The sequence below is a fragment of the Carettochelys insculpta genome, chromosome 3, assembly GCF_033958435.1.
Source record: "Carettochelys insculpta isolate YL-2023 chromosome 3, ASM3395843v1, whole genome shotgun sequence".
NCBI lineage: Eukaryota > Metazoa > Chordata > Testudines > Carettochelyidae > Carettochelys > Carettochelys insculpta.
Window position 1 is genome coordinate 124,829,750 of NC_134139.1, and position 20,718 is coordinate 124,850,467.

Sequence of the window (20,718 nt, forward strand, 5' to 3'; positions counted from 1 at the left end):
TATTCATTGGAACACTGATTTTAAGTTTGGACAGTTTAGCTGTTGCAAGTAAGTTTTACACTATTATGTTATATACTTTTTGTATTGTGGCAGCAACCAGAAGCTGACAAATAGATCTCAGTCCCATTGTGCTAGGTGTTGTACAAACAGATAGACAGGCTTACAGTTTAGAAAATCACACCAACATTTTGCTGTCAAAGCTAACTGTGTAGTATATGTTTTGTTTTAGCAGGAAAGCAAATCTGGTGCCATCCAGTTCAACCTTGCAACAAAATTTTCGTTTTATTACTAGGTGAAAGCCTTTGTTAGCATACGGGTGAATTCGTGAGGTGTGAAAAACCTCAAATTCTGAGAATGAAAAAACCTGAACACTAACAGGCCACATATGCCAGTGGTGACTGAATCTAGTGCGAGTCTAAACAAAGAGAGCTCTCAACCATGCTAGTACAGGTTTTCCATTGTTTCACACTGACTTAGCAGAAATTCTAGGTTTCAGAGAGACACACAAATGGAGTGATCTTGGAACCTTATAAGAATACCTGAATTGCTCAGCATTTTTAGTACAGAGTTCTCAGCTGGTGGCAAAAATATACATTTATATTGTGGAGGATGGGCTGAACACACACATATGCTGTACTGAATAGCAGATATTAAAAGTTAACTGCTGGAATCACAGTTTTCTGGTAAATGACCACAAATTTGATTTCACTCCAAATCCAGCCTGAGAGAGGGGGAACCGTATTTGCCCAGCAATTATTAGTAAAGGCCATGAGAAATCTCAACATATGATGCCTTACAGGATATGAGTTCTGCATTTACAGGCACATAGGTTGCATATGTCTAACTAGGGTGACCATATTCCTGTATGGGACGGGGATGGTGGGGTGCGAATTTCCAGCTGCGGCTGCCAAGTGAGTGTAGCTCCCTGGCTGCCCCCTGCCATGGGGTGCTGGAATAGGGCTGCCACCCCGCAGGGGAGCTGCCTGGTTGCAGAGGTGGTTGGCCTGTGGAGGGGAGGTGGGGTTTGCCAGGCAATGGGGCTGCTGTCCCACAGGGGATCTTCTGGCTGCCCCATGCCTCCCAGCTGCTGGCAGTGGGGCTGCCCCACACCTCTAGGCACAGGCAATGGGGATGCAGCCCTGCCAGGGACCTCCCCCAGCTGCCCCACACCTCTGGGTGCTGGCAATGGAGCACTGCCATCCTGCAGGAGAGCTCCATGGCTGCCTTATGCCTTGGTGGGTCAGCTACAGTGCTGCCACCCTGTGGGAGAGCTCCCCAGCTACAGAGGCAGCTGCCCCACAGGGGTGTGGGCATAGCGGTTATAGAGGAGGCTGTCCTGTGGCAGGGATTGGGCTACCTCCCTGCAGTGGTCTCCCCTGCTGCAGGGGAAGCAGCCCCACAGAGGGGCTGCCCAGCACTGCTGGGGCACCAGGTCCCCCTTAAAATTTTAGTGGGGGGACACAAAATACACTATCATACCCCACAACATACCCTGCCTTATCTCTATGGCAGGGCCCCTGGCTCCCTCTCCTGCTGTTGCCTGTGCTGGCCAGTCAGTATATGCTGCACATGCTGTCCAACCAGCTCCTGATTGATTTTACCTTCAGCTGACTTGAGGAAAGGGCAGCTCAGCAAGGGGAGTGAATATGCAGGACAATTAGCTTTTTTATTTAAAAAAAAGAAAAAGGCAGGATGCCTGCCTATAATATGTGACTCTCTGGGGGAAAACAGGATGGAGGGTCACCCTGTGTCTAACAGAACTCTAGACAGAGTGCACAGCTTTGCTGTGGAGTCATTTATGAAGCCAGGCTTTTAATTTAATTTTTTGCGACAAATAATTTTATAATAAATGGGTCATAAATAGAATGGGGACCAAATAAAAGCCAGCCTTGAGGAGTCCTAGTGCTTCAGACTATATTGCTTTAACAGGCTAGACTTCTACACAACCTTAAGTCTTTGTTCAAGTAGGTGAACAAGGCTGTGAAACGCTGCTCCCATCAAGGTTTCTGCTTACGGGTGAGGAGGAGTAAAACCATCACAAGTCAACCATGAGATCTCCAGAAAAAAGTATGAGAGAAATACAAAACTGTAAAATTCTTATTTTTAAGCATTCAGTGGTTTGAGATGGGAAGAGAGAAACTGGGGCATGAGTGCACATCCTGATTCAGACTGATGGGAAATAGCCACCAGCCACAGACCCGTCTCCTCTATAGCTAAGAATTGCAATATAAGCATCCCCCCTACAACTTGCTTTTCTTTGGTGATGACCCACTTTTCTCCTTTAAATTATACCAGATTTAAACAGTGACAGGGGATAGCCACAATTAAGTGAGTTTTATATGAGAATTGAAGGGAAAGCAGTTACTTAGACTTCATGATACACTTTCACACAAGAAAATTTCAGCTGTATGCTATGACTGTCCCCTCATTGATCATTCACTTCTCTTCTGTCATCTTTGTTTCATGTTTTCATTTTAGTGTACATTGAAAATATCTTTCACTACACAATTTTAATCCACTACACGCTTTCATTATAGGACACTGCTATTTCTTTGTTTAGTGCTTGGCTGGTATCTTAGCAACGGTGTGCTGCATTCAAACACAGGGAAAGGTCTATCTGTCTTTATGGCCTAAGACAACTACTGAACGTATGCTGTTTTATTATAAAACTAGAATTGCTTATGCTTTATTGTTCAGTTAACAAAGCCCCACTCCCTTCTAACCACCTCTTTACTAGGAACTCCAGATTGTTGTTTTGATAATTCCAGTAAACCTGGCACTGTTTCTGTGGGAATATATTTTTCGTATATTGTGATAGCAATTCAAATTTCAAACAGCATTTGCACAGTGTTATGGATTAATCAAGAAGGACACCTTCTCTGTGAAATCTGCTTAAATATAGTATTAAAATCCAAACCATCAGGCCAGATGTTCAAAGACTAACTAGGAGTTGGGATAGAAGTAAAACCTTAAAGGCAGTTTTTAAGAAGTGGTAATGCGCTATTGTTCAGAGAACCAGAGGAAATGGATTAACAAGGTAGTCACCATAATTGCTTGCATGCTATCTGCTTTTCCCCTAAATTCTGGGGATTAACAAAGAAAGGGGGAAAAAAAAAAACCCTCCAACCCAGTAGCCTAGTGGTTTGCTCCAATCCCATGCAAATGTATCATATCTATAAACTTTAGGATTAAAAGGTCCTAGCATAAATTGGTAGACTAGTACCTAACTGCTAGAGACTTTTGCTTATGGTTCACTTCTGAAAAAGTCCTCCGTGAATTTTCCTTGCTTAGCCCTGAGGTAGATCACTTTCTGCAAAGCAAGGTTCAACCCAGGTTTAAAGGAAGGGGGAACACCGGAACGGCACACTCCATTCCCCCAAGATAACACATATGCTGCTGCAAAATGGTTTTTGTATTAGGATAGGATAGGGTAGGCTAGGAGAGCAGCAGTTCCCAGGCCTACACGACCAGAATAATCACTTAAAACTCCAACATACTGATGCCATGGCTAGAAGAAATCAGGGTCCATGTATTAGAACTGACAGATGTTCAAGTAATGAGCATTTCTACAAACCAAACAAAAAGCAGGAAGAAGCCTTCTTGCCATAGTAATCATAAGACGATAGTGTCATTGTAAAGAAGACTTCTAATATACTGAGGAACGAAAAGACCCTCCAGAGAAGACGTTTTCTGCCACTGAAGGAGAAAATCCCTGAAACTGAGACAGAACTGAGCTCGCAGCACAAGTTCATGAAGAGCACAGACAGACCCAAAATTGAAAGATCAATCAGACTGGCACCAGCAAGGTAAAACAACAGAGACAAAGAGGACAATCCTGGGCAGTGGAGAGGGGAAAATCTAGTGTGTCTATTTCGACAAGGAGGCCCTACATATTCAATATTTGTGATCAATAGCTATTGCATGATCCTAGCCACAGACTGGAAACAGAAGGCCCAGATCAGCAGATGTATGGAGAGTATAAAGTTACGTTTATATTTTAGGTGCAGAGATCAGAGAAAGCAAGATGACCCAAAGAGCAAACCTAGGAATTTCTATCCAAAATTTTGATTGCCAGATGCTAAAACTGAGAGGAAAAAGCTTTAGTAAGATAAGCCTAACTGCAACTGTTTTATTATTCTGTGATTGTGATTTACAGTTATGTAAATAAAATACTAAAATCTCAATCAAGAGAATAACATGCAGCACAAAAATAACTGGATTCATTACAGTATTTAAAAGCGATTTGTTCAAACCAACATTTTAAATAAAAATGTAATGTAATGAATTGCTAGATTGCATGTGGCCAAAAATTTTATGAATATAATGTTTAAATCTCAAATATGGTCACATTGCCAAAACAAATTTGAAAGCTCCTGATAAAAAAAATTAGATTGCAAAGCGTTTTCACAGTAATAAAAAGTGACCAAACTGTTCCCTGGCTAAAATAGGATAATCTGAACTAGATAACATTTAGAAACTCTGGGTATATAAATCTTTGGTCAAAAAAGAACTACCAAAATCACTAGGACCTTGTTAAAGATCCTGGAAACAGAGGCCAACCCAAAAGAAAAGCATCAAGAATTTTCATCTAGGCTAGACAATCAGGCTATGTCTACACAAGATGCCTCTGTTGACAGAAGTCACTGTCAGAAGGGATTTCGCAGCAAAACTTCTGTCAAGATGAAAAGCAGATCGCAAGAGCAACCCATTCTGTTGACAGAGAGCAGACAGATTGCCTGGCTCTCTCTTGACAGAACAGCTGACCAGAAACTCTGCAAACAGGGCTGCCCGGTGAACCAGAAGCCCTGTCTGTCGACAAAAGGACCCCGAAGCATCTACATGGCTGTTTTGTCAACAGAACACTGTCAAGAGACGCGTTATACCTGAACAAGTGGAAGTATAACACTGCCGGTAGATGTGCTGGGTTTTGTCGACACACTGTTGACAAAGCGCATTTTGAGTGTAGACGCTCCGTGGTTTTTCCCGACAAAATCCCTGTTTTGCCAGGAAAAGCCCCTCATGTAGACGTAGCCTCCAAGATTAAGACAGTAAACTGTGGAAAAGAAAGGAAAGCAGACAAAAAAGAAAAAAAAAAAACACCCAAGACTGAAGGAGAGGTCAAATGTCTGAGCATAGTACTGCAGTCTAATGTGCTAGAGATAGCTTGCTCTGCAAAGTGAATAAATATGATCACTCTTATTTGTTATCAAAAGAGCATTTAGGCCCATCTGAGATCAGCATGTTAGGCACTGTACATACAGCTTACCATTTAAAAAAAGAGAAAAGGAAGACAGTGAAAGGACAGATTATTATTCCTACTTTACAGATGAGGAACTGAGGCACTGAGATTACAGAAGAATTTCCCGAGTCCAGTAACTCAATCACAAGATCAACCCTTCCCTTTAAAAGGCTGTATCTGAGTTTCAGTAACCCTTTTTAAAAACACCTTACATGAAAAAGGGGATGCTTACTTCATCCAGGTGAGGGGAGTGTATGACAGAGGAAATTTCAGTAACAAAATTACTATTCTCCCATTTGTACTTGAAAGTTTGTTGTATCAGTGAAGAATAAATCATAAAAAATGCTTTTCTTTTTAGAATTCCTTGTTAAAGGTGATTCTCCCCTTCCCCTTGTTCTCCTTTGTCCTGAGAAACACAGAACATGAAGAATACAGCAGCACAAAATTGTGAATGGATTAATAAATGAAAAGAAAGAAAAAAAGATTAATAAATAGATACTCATTATATATGCATCTCCTGAGATTGACTGACTGTTTACAGATAGGCTCTGTACACTAAAAAGCAATATTTTATTTTAAAATACTTAGTGAAAATGAAGACATATGCAAATGAAGTGAGGAAAATTACTTATCTATAAAATTACTTTACGAATACAGTGACACCAAAATATGTGGTTCAACAGAACACTGAATAGAAAATACAGTGTTGTGTGGCAAAACTATTGGTAAGTTTGACAACCTGAGAGATATCTACGTATCTAGTTACCAGAGCTACCTGTCTAGAAGTTGCATTCAAACATCTTTAATTTGCTAAACATACAGGAGAACTGAGACACCATTCACCTGTTTTTAAGGATATATAAGCAATTAACTTCTGAAACAAAAGAAAGCTCAGCAACTGACAGGATTCTAATTCATTTAAAGATGACAAGTCCAACGATAATCTTATCTTTGGTGTAACTATGATGTAGTGATCATATGCAGTGTTCACTCAGCAAACATAAAAATGGATTTTGTTTCTTGATTCACCTAGAAATGGAGTACCTTACTAATAAATGTGTAGTTATTAAAAATGTAAACTACTGAAGAAATATAGAATTGCACTATGTTGTATTTAATGAAGCACTCATTGATTACTTACCACTGTAGTTCCAAGTAATATATCACATTAGAAATAAATGTTTTTAAAATGTCTTAGACTATTGAGGGGAAAAAAAAAAGGTTGACAAGGGCTTGTCTACACTACCACCTTCCTTCGAAGGAACGATGGTAATTAGGGTGTTGTGAGTTTACTAATGACGTGCTGCCATGCATAGGCAGCACTTCATTAAGCAAATTCCCCTCCGCGGCAACTTCAAAGTACTGGCAGGCATCTAGCCGCGGCTCACCCACCAGTACTGTGAAGTCCTGGGGCAACTTCGAAGTCCCCCTACTCCCCAAAATTTTGAGGAGAAAATGGGCTGGCAGGGAGCTCACCCCCCATCTGTGTTTTGGCAAGTGAGGAGGGAGCCTGTTGGAGCCAGGATGTGGTATAAATGCTCATGCTCTGCCCCCTACCCCCAAAGTTAAAAGTGGGTATGCTGTGGAATTGTTTGTCTCACTGAAGTTTGCTGAGTTACTGGAAAGGTTGGGAACCACTGCTCTACTATACAATGCTGGAGGGCAGGAATGGTTCAGGAACTACTATTAGAGAAGATTCTGCTCTCACACACCTAGCCACCAGAACTGGAATACATGTTGACATTGCTAAGGAAAAAGAATACCACATATATGCTACAGCAAACTCTTTTATATCCAGCATTCTATTATCCAGAAAACTCAGATAACCAGCATTGTAACCATAAGTAAATTTTAGTTACATTTTCCATAAATGCAGTATAGTGAAAATAAATACAAATAAATACAGCAAATACAGTATAAGCTTACAATGTACAATACCACTGTTGGTAAATAAAGCACTCTGCATATATTTGTTTCTTAATATCTAATCTTGTGTTTTTTTGGTGTTATGCATTGCTAGGAATACCTCTCTATTATCCAGACTATATGAATATCCAGCAACCTCTCAGTCCTGGGGCTGATGAATATGAAAGAGTTTACTGTATTTAATTTTATTCAAACAGGAAAACAGAGGGTAAATTTTACACACTGAAATTGGTGAAAAAACTAAATAGCATTAAAAAGATACTACTAAATAATGAATGGCCCTGAATACAGTTACAGTTTATATGGCTTTGCTTTGCATTGCCTCCTAACTGTATTTAGTGAAACTTAACTGTGCATCATCATTCCTTTTCCATCTACTAGAGCAAATAGCATGCAGACTACCATGTATATGAAAGAGGTTTGATATGTCCTTTCTTAAGCATATTTGTTTGCTAAAGGTTTTATTACCAATAATGTTATTGATTTGTTTTGTCCTGTTGGTGCTAAGCAACTTAGTTACTGAACTGTCTATCAAAAGAAAGAACAAATGCATGCTCTTTTTAACTCTTCATTGGTGTGAAAAGTTCTGAAGTTAAGAAAGTTAAAGTTGTAATTTTTTTTTTAATTTATTTGCCCCAGACACCTAAATCCTTCTCAAGGATTAAACTCACAACCCTGGGTTTAGCAGGTCAATGCTCAAGCCAGTGAGCTACCCCTCTTCCTTGAGTTACTTTGTTCCACACTCAAAGTGCAAGGAACTGTGAGAAAATTTGTATGAAAGTAGTATCATCTAATTAAATGTATTCTGTGGTTTCATCTGAGACTTAAGTGGACAGCAGCATAAATCACAAAATCTCTGTACCACTCAGCATGATTAGAGTCTCTCAGCAAGAGAGGAGCAGATTGAGGACATGCCTACACTCCAGAGTTAAGTTGGCTTAAGTTACATCAATTGATCATTGATGCTTATATTTTAAAATGCTAGAAGCAGTGTCAACAGTCCACTGTAAAAGTTCAGCCTTTGTATTATAGAATCATAGACATGTAGGGCTGGAAGGGCTCTTGAGAGGTCATGAAGTTCAAACCCCTGTGCGGAGGCAGGACCAAGAAAACAAAGACCATCAGCGACAGGTGTTTGTCCAACCTATTGCTAAAAAAAAAAAAATTAATGATGGGGATTCCACAATCTCCCTTGGAAGCCTATTCCAGAAAGTTACCCTTATAGTTACGAAGTTTTCCTAATATCTAACTAAAATCTCTCTTGCTGCAGATTAAACCTACAACTCCTTGTCTCGCCTTCAGTGGCCAAAAAGAACAATTCATCTCAGTCCTTCGTAACAGCCTTTAACATACCTGAAGACTTATTAGAGCCTCTCTGTCTTCTTATCTAAAAAGACATGCCCAGTTCTTTTAAATCTTTACTCATATGTCAGGGTTTGTAAGCTTTGTCATTTCTGTAGCTCTCCTCTGGACTCTCTATCTGCATCTTCTATGAAGCGCAGCACCCAGAAATCTTACCCATGCCAAGGAGAGACATTCCTGTCAATCTAACCTAGGATGGTATTCACTTTTCCCCCCCACAATTACACTATATTAGATAATGTATGGATGATGTGCACCCGGTAATAAAGTCCAGTATCAATAGTTTAGGACATCCTACATATTCTTCATCAAACCACATCTCTCTCAAAGGTTTATAAGTTCTAGCAACTGCTTTATTAAACATTTATTTTCAGTCAATGGTATAAAACATACCATCATCCTGGAACAAACTAACAACTTTCAGATACAAAAAGAATATATTTGAAAAAGATTCTTGTTTGAACCCTCCTAACTGGTATACTGGATGTGCAGTTCTAGGATATTAATTTAAATTTTTAAGATACAGCTTTAACCACTAACTGCAAGTTCATTTAAATTAGAAGACAATTTATTGGCAGGATATATTATACAAGTGTCACCTGAGTGAGATAATGTAAGATAGCTAGATACTTGTTCCAGTAAGTACAATCCACCCATGACACAGCTGTATATCACCTTTGTTGTTTGATAACTTGTGTTCAGTATAAGTAATGGATGCTAACAAAAGAACACTTAGAAATTATTTGTGGCATTCATGATATTTTGAGATCAGGCATTCACATTTAATGATTTTTCAGGTATACTGCCAGACTTCAAACAATTCTCTCAGAAGAGGGAACTGCAGCAAGAACTGAACTAAAAGAAAAAAAAAATAAAACAAACTGTACTTACATATTTATAAGCCCATCTAGATCATGTTTTGAACCAAGCTGCTGGCTGCTCTTATCTTGTTTATGTTGTTTCTGTCCCAGCTGAACAAACCTGTAAGTAGCAGTGGATAAAAGTACAAGTCATAAAGAGAGCAGGAACTATTTGCAATAACTTCAGTGAATTAATGAAAATGACACAGTTCTGCACAATTTGTAGTCAGGCAGTTTCAGTAAGGCACACAGGGTACATTGAAAGGACAGCTTGAACAAAAGTAAGGGTCATGAGTAATACATTAATCTTAATGTAATTTTTTATATTGCTTTTAAAACAACTTTTTAGGCCCCCTCTTACTGGGAGGAGGTCTTGCCCACTGGTAAAAAAAAAAGACTGCTGTGATGTCAGTTTGGTCTTACTAAATTTGTAAAATGAAGAGCGAGTAAAATGTGAGAAATGTTCTTAATCTGTGTGAAAATGTTGTACAAGAATTGTTTATAAAAATGCAAGAGGAGTAGAAGAAGGGATGAAAGCTGCATGTGTTTGAAGGTTCCTGGTCAGCTCACAACATTCTTTTAGTATCTGACCAAGATGTGCCACAGCCTGGACAGTGATAAAATGGGAAATAGTTTGATTCTCTAAGATGTTCAAGATTCACCATAGAACTACCACTCAACACAAATCAGTTCATAGTGGACACACCTAGCAATGGACCATGACCAAAACACCATCTAGCACTCATAACTAAAGGCTGTATGCAGCTGCTGATTTGGCATCAATTCTCAACAACCCCTGGTAGTCAGAACAGAACTGACTGTTGGAACAGTGGGCTGTATCTACACTTCACAGCAAACAAAGTTTTGTATAAAAGATGTTATAGCTAACACTTGTGCCTCCATGCAAAAGACAGAAAAAATAGTTTTCTTACTAAAAGGTTAATTTGTGTAATTTTACATGCATTTTGTAGAAAAGATTGCTTAACAGATGAGAAATTTAAATTTTAAAAATATTCTCTAAAACTGCAGAGTTCTAATATTGATATTTTGCAAATCTGTTTTCATGTGTTGCACTACATTAATGTGAAAACTGAAAATTATGTACTTGTGAATAAAAGAGACAATATTAATTTGAGTGTGTCCCTTGTTCCAGGAAAAATATTAAAAGAGAAGTCAAATGGACATGTAGTGAAATAATTATAAAATTCTGCACTTGGAGTCATCTGTAGAGCTCCACATAGAAATTAAAGAGAATTGTGTACACATATACAAGAGAGTTTGATTTTAAAGAAAAAAAGTTATCTTCCGTGCTTGCGCCATACTAGAAACAGGTTTAAATAAATTCTGTAGAAAAAGGAGCAGTTTCTCAGAGTATTTAATTAGCTTCAATTATCACTTATTGATTATGATTGAGAATTTCTTACCTTGTATATATTGTAAGGTCATCCTCCGAAGGAACGTCTGAGAGGTTAATCCCATATATATCTTTCATGGACTGAACTATGTTCTGGGAGAGAAAAACAACCAAAATAACAAAAGTTTATTAGACATAACTGAATTCTTTCTAGATCAGAAGAAAAATATTTTATTCAAGGCAAATAAAACCAAATATTAAGCCTCCCTTATATTTCCTACCAACATTTCTAAGTTTTCACTGAATCTTTTAAGCAGAATTTTGTTAGATATATTTTCATTTTATTTTAGTAACAAGAGAAAACATTGCTAAAACAGATGCAATAGGGTAGCATATGGTATAATCCAGCGGTCAGCAATCTTTCTGAGGCAGAGTGCTGAAATTTGACCTTTTGACATCTATGTACAGTCAGAGTGCTGGTGATACTTAAAGTCATTAATAGTCCTACTTAAAACAGCTTCATTAGTAAATAAAGATGCAGAGCTTTCCTGTGTAGGTGTGGTTGGTAGCATTCACTGGTCTTTTGTTAATCCACAGGCGCATGGCTTTTAGCAAGCTCCTGACTGCATGGAAGAGGAGGGATGGCACTGAGCTTCCTCCTCATCTGCTGATGCAAATTGTGCAACTCATGACACCCTTGCTGGTGTTGATGGATTATACCAGGGGTCAGCAATTTGGAAAGCACCTGATTTTTTTGTATTGCTAATATAAAATGTATAGGTATTTCATATAAAAATATAATATTAGCATAGGTGATTTATATCTGTGTACGTATTACAAGCTGCATGCTTTTATGAAATTTTATTTCTTTTTAGTTTAGGAAAGAAAACATTATGAAAGGCATTTATCTTACCTTTCACCATATATCTTTCAGCTTCTTGCTCCATAGTGTATAAAAAAAAACCCTAATTACTAGTGAGAAACCCAGGATCAGAAATGGACGAGGGAGAATTGAATGTGCCCTGGCAAGGAGTAAGAAGTATTTCTTTCCAGATGTCTTGTACTGTTCATAGCTGACAAAACCTGCCCTGAGCAAAGAGATCTGGAACCTGACTCAAGCATTTACATATTTTCTGACTGCCTAGTTGGTGAATTTGCCACCAGCTTACAGAAAGGTATAAATTAGATACAAAAAATCAGTTTAATGGAAAACAGGGATTTGTCAAATTCAAACAGTTCTTATTTACGTGTTTCAGAGAAGCCTGTTTCAAATTATTACGACAAGGACAACACTGGAACATTTTTTGTTATTACAGAGAGTCTGCTTTATCATCATAAAAGATAAAAAAGTGAGTAATTTTTGTAATGATAGCAAATAATAAAAATAATTTGCATTTCTTTAAAAAAAAAAGCTACCCCTCACTGGATAGTGAGAGAACGAAGTCTCCTATTCTTGCTGGTGACGTGGATTAGGAAAAAAGATACATCAGTACATTCATTGTCTGAGTCAGATAAAATTCAGCGATTACTCTGGTGGGGGGTAAATTTTGCATGTAGTCTTAGAGAAATCTCATCCTTTTGGAAGATTGTATACCATAGATCACCTATAAGGTCTATAGTTTACCTCCTCTCATAGCTGAGGGCAACTAGAAAATGAACTTCATAGACAAAGAGGTCAGAGAACATGACTGTTGGGGTTTCAAATAGAGTTCTTGTTAACATTGAAAGGACCAGGATGAAGTCCCAGGTCTCAACAGGTTTTTTCAGAAAAGGGAGCAGTCCTACTAGGCCTTTCAGGAAATGTATTATCACAGGAGGAGTGAATATGGAGTGATTATTAATAGGAAGATGACAGGCACTAATGTACCCTTACTGAGCTCATGAAAGACCAAAGCATCACAGAGACTTGGTGGAATAATACACGTAACTGGAATATTGGTATAGAAGAGTACAGCTTGTTCAGGAAGGAGAGGCAGTGAAAAATAGGAGGTGGGTGTTGCCTTATATATTAAAAATACATACATTTTGACTGAGATTGAAATGGAAATAGGAGACAGACTTGTTGAAAGTCTCTGGATAAGAATGAAAAAATGTAAGAATAAAAAAAAGGGTAAAAAAAACCAAGGGTGCTGTTATGGTAGCGCTCAACTACAGACCACCAAACCAGGAAAAAAGAGGTGGATGAACCTTTTTAAAATATCTATCAATCATCCAAGGCAGAAGGCTTAGTAATGATGGCAGATTTCAACTATCCAGACATCTGCTGGGAAAATAACACGACAGGTCACAGATTATCCAACAAGTCCTTGGAAAGTACTGGAAACCACTTTTACACAAGAAGGTGGAGGAGGCTACTGGTCTGAGGTTGTTTTAGATTTGATTTTGATAAATGGGGGAACTGGTTGAGAAACTGAAAAATTCAAAGCAACTTTGGTGAAAGTGATCTGAAATGATAGAGTTCATGATTCTAAGGAATGGTAGGAGAGAGAACATCAAAATAAAGACAACACATTTCAAGAAGTCAGACTTCAGCACAGTCAGGTAGGTGGTAAGTAAAATTTCATAGGAAGTAAGTCAGAGGAAAAATAATTGAAGACATTTGGCAGGTTTTCAAAGAGGCATTATTAAGAGTACAAGAACAAACTATTCCATTAACTAGGAAAGATAGTAACAGAGAGGAAGCCGTGTTAGTCTATACACTATCAAAACAAAAAGCAGTCAAGTAGCACTTTAAAGACTAGCAAAATAGTTTATTAGGTGAGCTTTCGTGGGACAGACCCACTTCTTCAGAACATAGCCAGACCAGAACAGACTCAATATTTAAGGCACAGAGAACCAAAAACAGTAAGCAAGGAGGACAAATCAGAAAAAGATAATCAAGGTGAGCAAATCAGAGAGTGGAGGGTTGGTGGGGAAGGTCAAGAATTAGATTGAGCCAAGTATGCAGACGAGCCCCTATAGTGACTCAGAAAGTTCCCATCATGATTTAAACCATGTGTTAATGTGCCGAATTTGAATACAAAAGCCAGCTCAGCTGTTTCCCTTTCCAGAATGGTGCGATAATTCTTCTTCAATAACACACATACCTTGAGGTCATTGACAGAATTCCCCATTCCATTAAAATGTTGACTAACTGGTTTGTGGATCTGGAGTGTTTTGATGTCTGTTTTGTGCCCGTTGACCCTTTGTCTAAGGGAGTTAGAAGTCTGTCCAATATACAAAGCATCTGGGCATTGTTGGCACATGATGGCATATATGATGTTAGTAGAGGAGCATGAGAAAGTGCCCATGATTCTGTGAGTAACCTGGTTAGGTCCAGTGATGGCACTTCCACAGAAGATATGTGGCCAAAGCTGGCAGCGGGCTTTGTTGCAGGGAAAGGTGCCAGGACTGGTATTCCTGGGGTATATACTGTGGCTGTTAGTGAGGATCCTCATGAGGTTTGGAGGTTGTCTGTAGGAGAGAACAGGCATGTCACCCAGGGCCTTCTGGAGTGTGGCATCCTGATTCAGGATAGGTTGTAGGTCTTTAATAATTTGTTGCAGTGGTCTGAGTTGGGGGCTGTAGGTGATGACCAGTGGTGTTCTGTTCTTGGCTTTTTTGGGCCGATCTTGGAGTAGCTGGTCTCTGGGTATTCGTCTGGCCCTGTCGATTTGTTTTTTTACTTCTCCTGGTGGGTAATTCAGGTTTATGAATATTAGGTAAAGTTCTTGTAGTTTTTGGTCTCTGTCAGTTGGATCAGAGCAAATGCGATTGTACCTAAGAGCTTGACTGTAAACAATGGATCTAGTCACGCGTGCAGGATGGAAACTAGAAGGGTGTATATAAGTATAGCGATCAGTAGGTTTTCGGTACAGTGTGGTACTGATCAGGCTATCCTTGATTAGTACTGTAGTGTCCAGGAAATGTATCTCTTGCACGTTGTAATTGAGGCATAAGTTGATGGTGGGGTGTAGATTGTTAAAGTCTCTGTGGAATTCTTCTAGAGCCTCTGTACCATGGGTCCAAATCATAAAGATGTCATCAATGTATCTTAAGTAGAGGAGTGGTAATAGGGGACGAGAGCTGAGGAATCGTTGTTCCAGGTCAGCCATAAATATATTAGCATATTGTGGGGCCATGCGGGTGCCCACAGCAGTTCCACTAATCTGGAGGTATAAATTGTCCCCAAAACGGAAATGATTGTGTGTGAGAACAAAGTTACAGAGGTCAGACACCAGACTGGCTGTGGTGGCATCAGGGATGGTATTTCTGATTGCTTGTAATCCGTCTTTATGTGGAATATTAGTGTACAGAGCCTCTACATCCATTGTGGCAAGGATGGCGTTAACAGGAACTGTTCCGATGTTTTGTAATTTCCTCAGGAAGTTGGTGGTATCTTGGATATAGCTGGAAGCGTTGGTGGCATAGGGTTTGAGGAGGGAGTCCAAGTAACTGGATAGTCCAGTGGTAAGGGTGCCAATACCTGAAATGATCGGGCGTCCAGGGTTTCCAGGTTTGTGGATTTTGGGAAGTAAATAGAATAATCCAGGCTGCGGCTCAGATGGTGTGTCTGAGTGAATGAGGTCCCGAGTAGCAGCAGGGAGTTCCTTCAGTAGTTGTTGTAATTACCTTTGGAATTCCAAAGTGGGATCAGCAGAGAGAGGTCTGTAAAATGTGGTGTTGGAGAGTTGTCTGGCTGCCTCCTGTTCATAGTCTGACTTATTCAGGATGACAACAACACCCCCTTTGTCAGCTGGTTTGATTATGATGTCTGGGTTATTTTTGAGACTCTGGACAGCATGGCGTTCAGCATAGTTGAGATAGTGTCTCATTTGGCATTGTTTGTGTATAATGTCAGCCTGAGCACGGTTGCAGAAGCACTGTACGTAGAAGTCCAGACTTTCACTACGACCCTCAGGGGGAGTCCACATAGAGTTCTTCTTCTTTTGTTGTTGGTAGTGGGGGTCGAGAGAGTCAGACTGCTGTTCATAGGTGTGTGGAAAAAGTCCTTTAGACGGAGGCGGCGACAGAAGGCTTCAAGGTCACCACAGAACTGTATTAAGTTCATGGAGGAGGTAGGGCAGAAGGAAAGACCCCGGGATAAGACAGACTCCTCTGCTGGGCTGAGTTGGTAATTTGAAAGGTTAACAATGTTGTTGGTCGAGCTACTGTTATTGTGGTTGAAGTATCCTGGGGAATGAAGTAATGAAAAAAAATTCTCTTTTCTTTTTTGTAGAAAGAGGAAGTGTGTTTTATAAATATCTTGTCTGGCACTGGTAAAGCCTCGTACTGTGGGGTCTTGCGTGGATGCCTGTTCGTTGATGATAATTTCAAGTTGTTTTTCAAGTTATAATTTCAAGTCTGAACTTGAAATTATCATCAATGAACAAGCATCCACGCAAGACCCCACAGTACGAGGCTTTACCAGTGCCAGACAAGATATTTATAAAACTTTCTGAGTCACTAGAGGGGCTCGTCTGCGTACTTGGCTCAATCTAATTCTTGACCTCCCCCACCACCCCTCCACTCTCTGATTTGCTCACCTTGATTATCTTTTTCTGATTTGTCCTCCTTGCTTACTGTTTTTGGTTCTCTGTGCCTTAAATATTGAGTCTGTTCTGGTCTGGCTATGTTCTGAAGAAGTGGGTCTGTCCCACGAAAGCTCACCTAATAAATTATTTTGCTAGTCTTTAAAGTGCTACTTGACTGCTTTTTGTTTTGATAGGAAAGATAGGAAGTATGGCAAAAGACAGCCTTGGCTTAACCCAGAGATCTTGAATGACCTAAAAGTAATTTTAAAAGAGTCCTATGAAAAGGGAAAACTAAGTCAAATTACAAAGGGTGAATATAAACACAAGTACATAGGGGGTAAATTAGAAAGGCCAAGGCACAAAAAAAAAAAAAATCAAACTATCTAGAGCCATAAATTGGCTATGTCTACACTATACGGTCCACACCAAAAACGTTTTGTCAACAACTTGGCATTTTTGTTGACAGCCTTCTCTGCCTCTCTCCCTGAGGCATAACACTTTTCTCAACAGAATCAGTCGATAAGAATGATGTGGGGACACTCCAGGGGGCCCTCTGTTGACAGACAGGGCGTCCGGGTGACCAGGCAGTCCTGTCTGCTGTGCTTCCTATTGGCCATTCTATTGAGCAATCCGCTTTTGTGTGTGGCCACAAACTGTCAACAGAAGTTTTGCGGAAGATATCGTCTGCCAGTAACTTCTGTCAACAGATCACTGTAGTTCAGACATAGCCCAGGATGGAAAAACAGTAACAGAAAATGGGGTAGGTTCAGAAGCTAAAATTGGATGAGAACAAGTTAAAAATTACATGGCCAAGTTAGAGGTCTTCAGGTCACCAGAGCCCAACTAAATGAATCCTAGAATGCAGAAGGAGCTGAGTTAGGAGATATCAGAGCCATTAGCTATTATCTTTGAAAAGTCATGGAAGACAGGAAAGATTCCAGAAGACTGAAAAAGGGCAAATATAGTGCAAATCTATAAAGAGGAAAATAAGACAAGCCAGGGATTACAGACCTGTCATCTTAACTTCTGTACCAGGAAAAATAATGATGGAAATAATTAAGGAATCCATTTGCAAATATCAGGAAGATAATAAGGTGATAGGGCCAAACCAACCTGAGTGCTTGCTTTAACAGGGCAACAAGACTCAGAGATGAAGTGAAGGAGCAGTATATGTGGTTTATCTAGACTTTAGTAAGGCTTTTGGTACAATCTCATATGACCTTTCTAATAATAAAATAGTGAAAGAAACTAAACGGAACTACTGTAAGGTGCATGCCTATTCAACTGTATAACTGTTCCCAGAGAGTAGTAATCAATGTTTCAAAGTCATGCTGGAAGGGCACAATGAATTGGGTTCCGCACAAATCACTTCTAAGTCTGATTTTGGTCTATATCTTCATCAGTGATTTAGAAAATGGCAGAGAGAGTACATTTACAAATTTTGCAGATGATGCCAAGCTGGGAGGGGCAGCAAGTGTTTTAGACTACAATTCAAAATGATCTGGACAATCTGGAGAAATTGTGTGAGGTAAATAGGATTAAATGAAATAAGGATAAATGTGAAGTGTTCCACTGAGGGGGGAACAATCAGTTGCACAGATACCAAATGAGAAATGACTGCCTAGTAAGGAGCACTGCAGAAAGAGATCCGGGGTTCACAGTAGACCACAAGCTAAATATGAGTCAAGTGTGTAACACTGTTGTAAAACAAAAACAAACAAGCAAACATCATTCCAGGAGGTATTTGCAAGAATGTTGTAAGCAAGACACTACAAGTAATTATTCTGTTCTACTCCATGCTGATTAAGCTTCATGATGTCATAACATCATTTATGTGATGCTCAAAAAGACTGTATAGTACTGCTACAGCCAATGTGCCTGAGAAATAGTCTTTGACATAAACACCTCACTGATGGATTTTCCTTAGTTTCTGATGCTCCCAACACTGCCTCCTCATTGAACAATCCTGTTTCTCTGGTAACATCTTACCATATCCAAGATAGAACAAACTAAGGCTGTGTCTACATTTGCACTCCTCTTTCGAAAGAGGCACGCAAATGAGAGAAATAAAAAATGCAAATGAGGTGCAGATTTGCATATCTGGCACCTCATTTGCCTAGTCTTATTTCAAAATAGCTTCTTTCGAAAGAAGAAAACCAGTGTGGACACTGCCCTTTTGAAAGTAAACCCCATCTTCAAAAGAATCCTTCTTCCCTTTTTTATCTGTACCTCATTTGCATTTTTGATTTCTCTCATTTGCGTACCTCTTTCAAAAGAGGAATGCAAGTGTAGACACAGCCCAAGGGAGAGAGACTGACACAAAAATAAAATGAGCTATTATATTTTTAGACATTACATAAGAAAATATTTAAACATGTAAAACAACATACATTTTTGATATTTATGGAGAAACTTGTTATGTCTACATACAAACATATTAAAGTTACCTCTAATGCCTAACTGTTTCCCGCATCCTTTGGTGATAATTTAAATAAATAAGTCAGGACATCTCTAGAAAAGTTAAGATTGGATATCTTTCTAAATTGTACGCTCTATCTCAATCAGAAATTATGGTAGGTAAAATATTTTCATAAGAAATGTATATTTTTAAGTCAATAGTCTCCCTTCAGGTATGTTAGTGTTATTTTCTCACCTCTGTTATTTTTATATTGTCACCTGTATCTGTCATCTTCACTGGAGTGGAACGCTGAGAAACAGCTCCCTCATCTTCTTTGTCAGTCCCAGAATCATCCTCAGAACTACTTGACACTGCTTCCTCACTTGGGGGAGGAGGGGCACTAGCAGCTGTTTTGCGCTGCAGCACAGTTTCTTCCTTATTACTTTTGTTCCTACATATTCAAAAAAAGTGAGTGTGTAAACATTTATAAATGAATGTAAAATATTGTAAATTATATTGTACATACGTTCCTGAATTTTGGTTACCATGTCGTTTGGCATAGGATAGAAAGAGAAATTCTGCCTTCCGTACTCCAGTTATTCCTAAGGGAGAGTTCTGCTGATCCATTAAATCCTGTTTTGTCTTTTCTGGGATTAGTCACTATTTCTACACCTCTTCTCATACTGCAGAATGTCTGAAATCATCTCCATAGTTATACCAGCCTTCCTCCATTTTCTGCTCAGTCCCTTTTTTCATCTTTGCTTTCTTTCCAAACAACTTTTTGCATGTTTCATGACTGATCTGGGCACCACCAAACACTGTCAGTTCTTCTCCCTCTTTGTCTCTTAACCTAAATATGCTTCCCAGGTCCTGAAAGTTTAAAAACAAAGCCACAAAGCTGTTGGATGGCACTAACGACTTTCATCTGCCCTAGCAGTGCCACCTTCTCCAGATCCGGCAACGGAACTCCCTGCTCACATCATCTGCTACCTGACATTTTCTTCTGTGTGTTCTATCACTGTTTCAAAGACAGTCTCTACAAAATTGAGTTTAACATCTTTCCTCCTTCTCCCTGTCCATCACTTTCGCTATGTGTACACTACAGAGTTCTTTCGAAAGAAGCTCTTCTGAAAGAGCTTCTTTTGAAAGAGTGCATCCACACACGAAAAAGCAGATCAAAAGAGTGATCTGCTCTTTCCAACGAGCGCATCCACGCTGCCCCCAGTCTTGCGAAAGAGCAGGCCAGGGATTGAAAAATCAGGCCCCATGAGGACAACTCTTTCGAAAAAAGGGCCTGCAGAGCATCTAACACATTTTCTTTTAAAAGGAGGCACTCTTCCAGAAACGGGAAAGGAAGAGTAATTTTGAAAGGAGCACTGCATTCTTTCAATTTACTTTCAAAAGAACACTTTTTGTGTGCAGACGCTCTGTGGGATCTTTCAAAAAAAAGACACCTTCTTTTGAAAAATCTTTTGAAAGAATGTGTCAGTGTAGATGCAGCTCTTGTGTCTTCACCATGACTGACACATCCACTCTCTGTCCTGTTCCCAGGCTCACAACCTTGATGTGATTCTTGACTTCTCTCCTTTTCTCCCTTTCCATCTTTAATTTCTTCCCTTTTAGTCAATACCTCCTTTTTTCCTAACTACACAGTTTCTCATGCCAGAATCCATGAAAAACTCAGGCCATTTCCTGCCATGGCTCTCTCTCCCTAATTTCAATTTACAAACATTATTAACAAAAGCATTTTACTCTCCATTTCCTCCAATCTTGTCAGCTTCTTATTGTTTCCATATAAAAATCTGAAATAAGCTTATAAGAGATCTTTCCAGGCTAGATGAAAAAGAACAGAAGGCTTACTATTGTATTCTCTTTTCTCTACATTAGTCCATTTATTCAGCAGAAGAGGCACACAAGCAATAAGCTACAACAAGGCCTGAAGACTTTTTCTTTGATGAATATTCATGGCCTGCTACAAACAATAGAAATGAGTGTCTCTCAAAAACGAATTAAATTAGAAAAATAACTAAAGAATTTTATAATAGAAAGTTTACAGATAATTAAAA

General features: G+C 39.2%; 1 protein-coding gene across 1 annotated transcript in view; it reads right to left on the minus strand.

Moving 5' to 3' along the window:
• The window catches only part of FIG4 (FIG4 phosphoinositide 5-phosphatase), a 118,575-nt gene that overhangs the window by 1,736 nt on the left and 96,121 nt on the right, over positions 1 to 20,718 (minus strand). Inside the window, exons 20-22 of the mRNA XM_074990763.1 lie at positions 18,908 to 19,103; positions 10,812 to 10,894; positions 9,419 to 9,508 (exon numbers count right to left, since the gene is read on the minus strand). Coding sequence (XP_074846864.1) covers positions 9,419 to 9,508; positions 10,812 to 10,894; positions 18,908 to 19,103 — 369 coding nt within the window. The remainder of the gene's footprint in view (positions 1 to 9,418; positions 9,509 to 10,811; positions 10,895 to 18,907; positions 19,104 to 20,718) is intronic.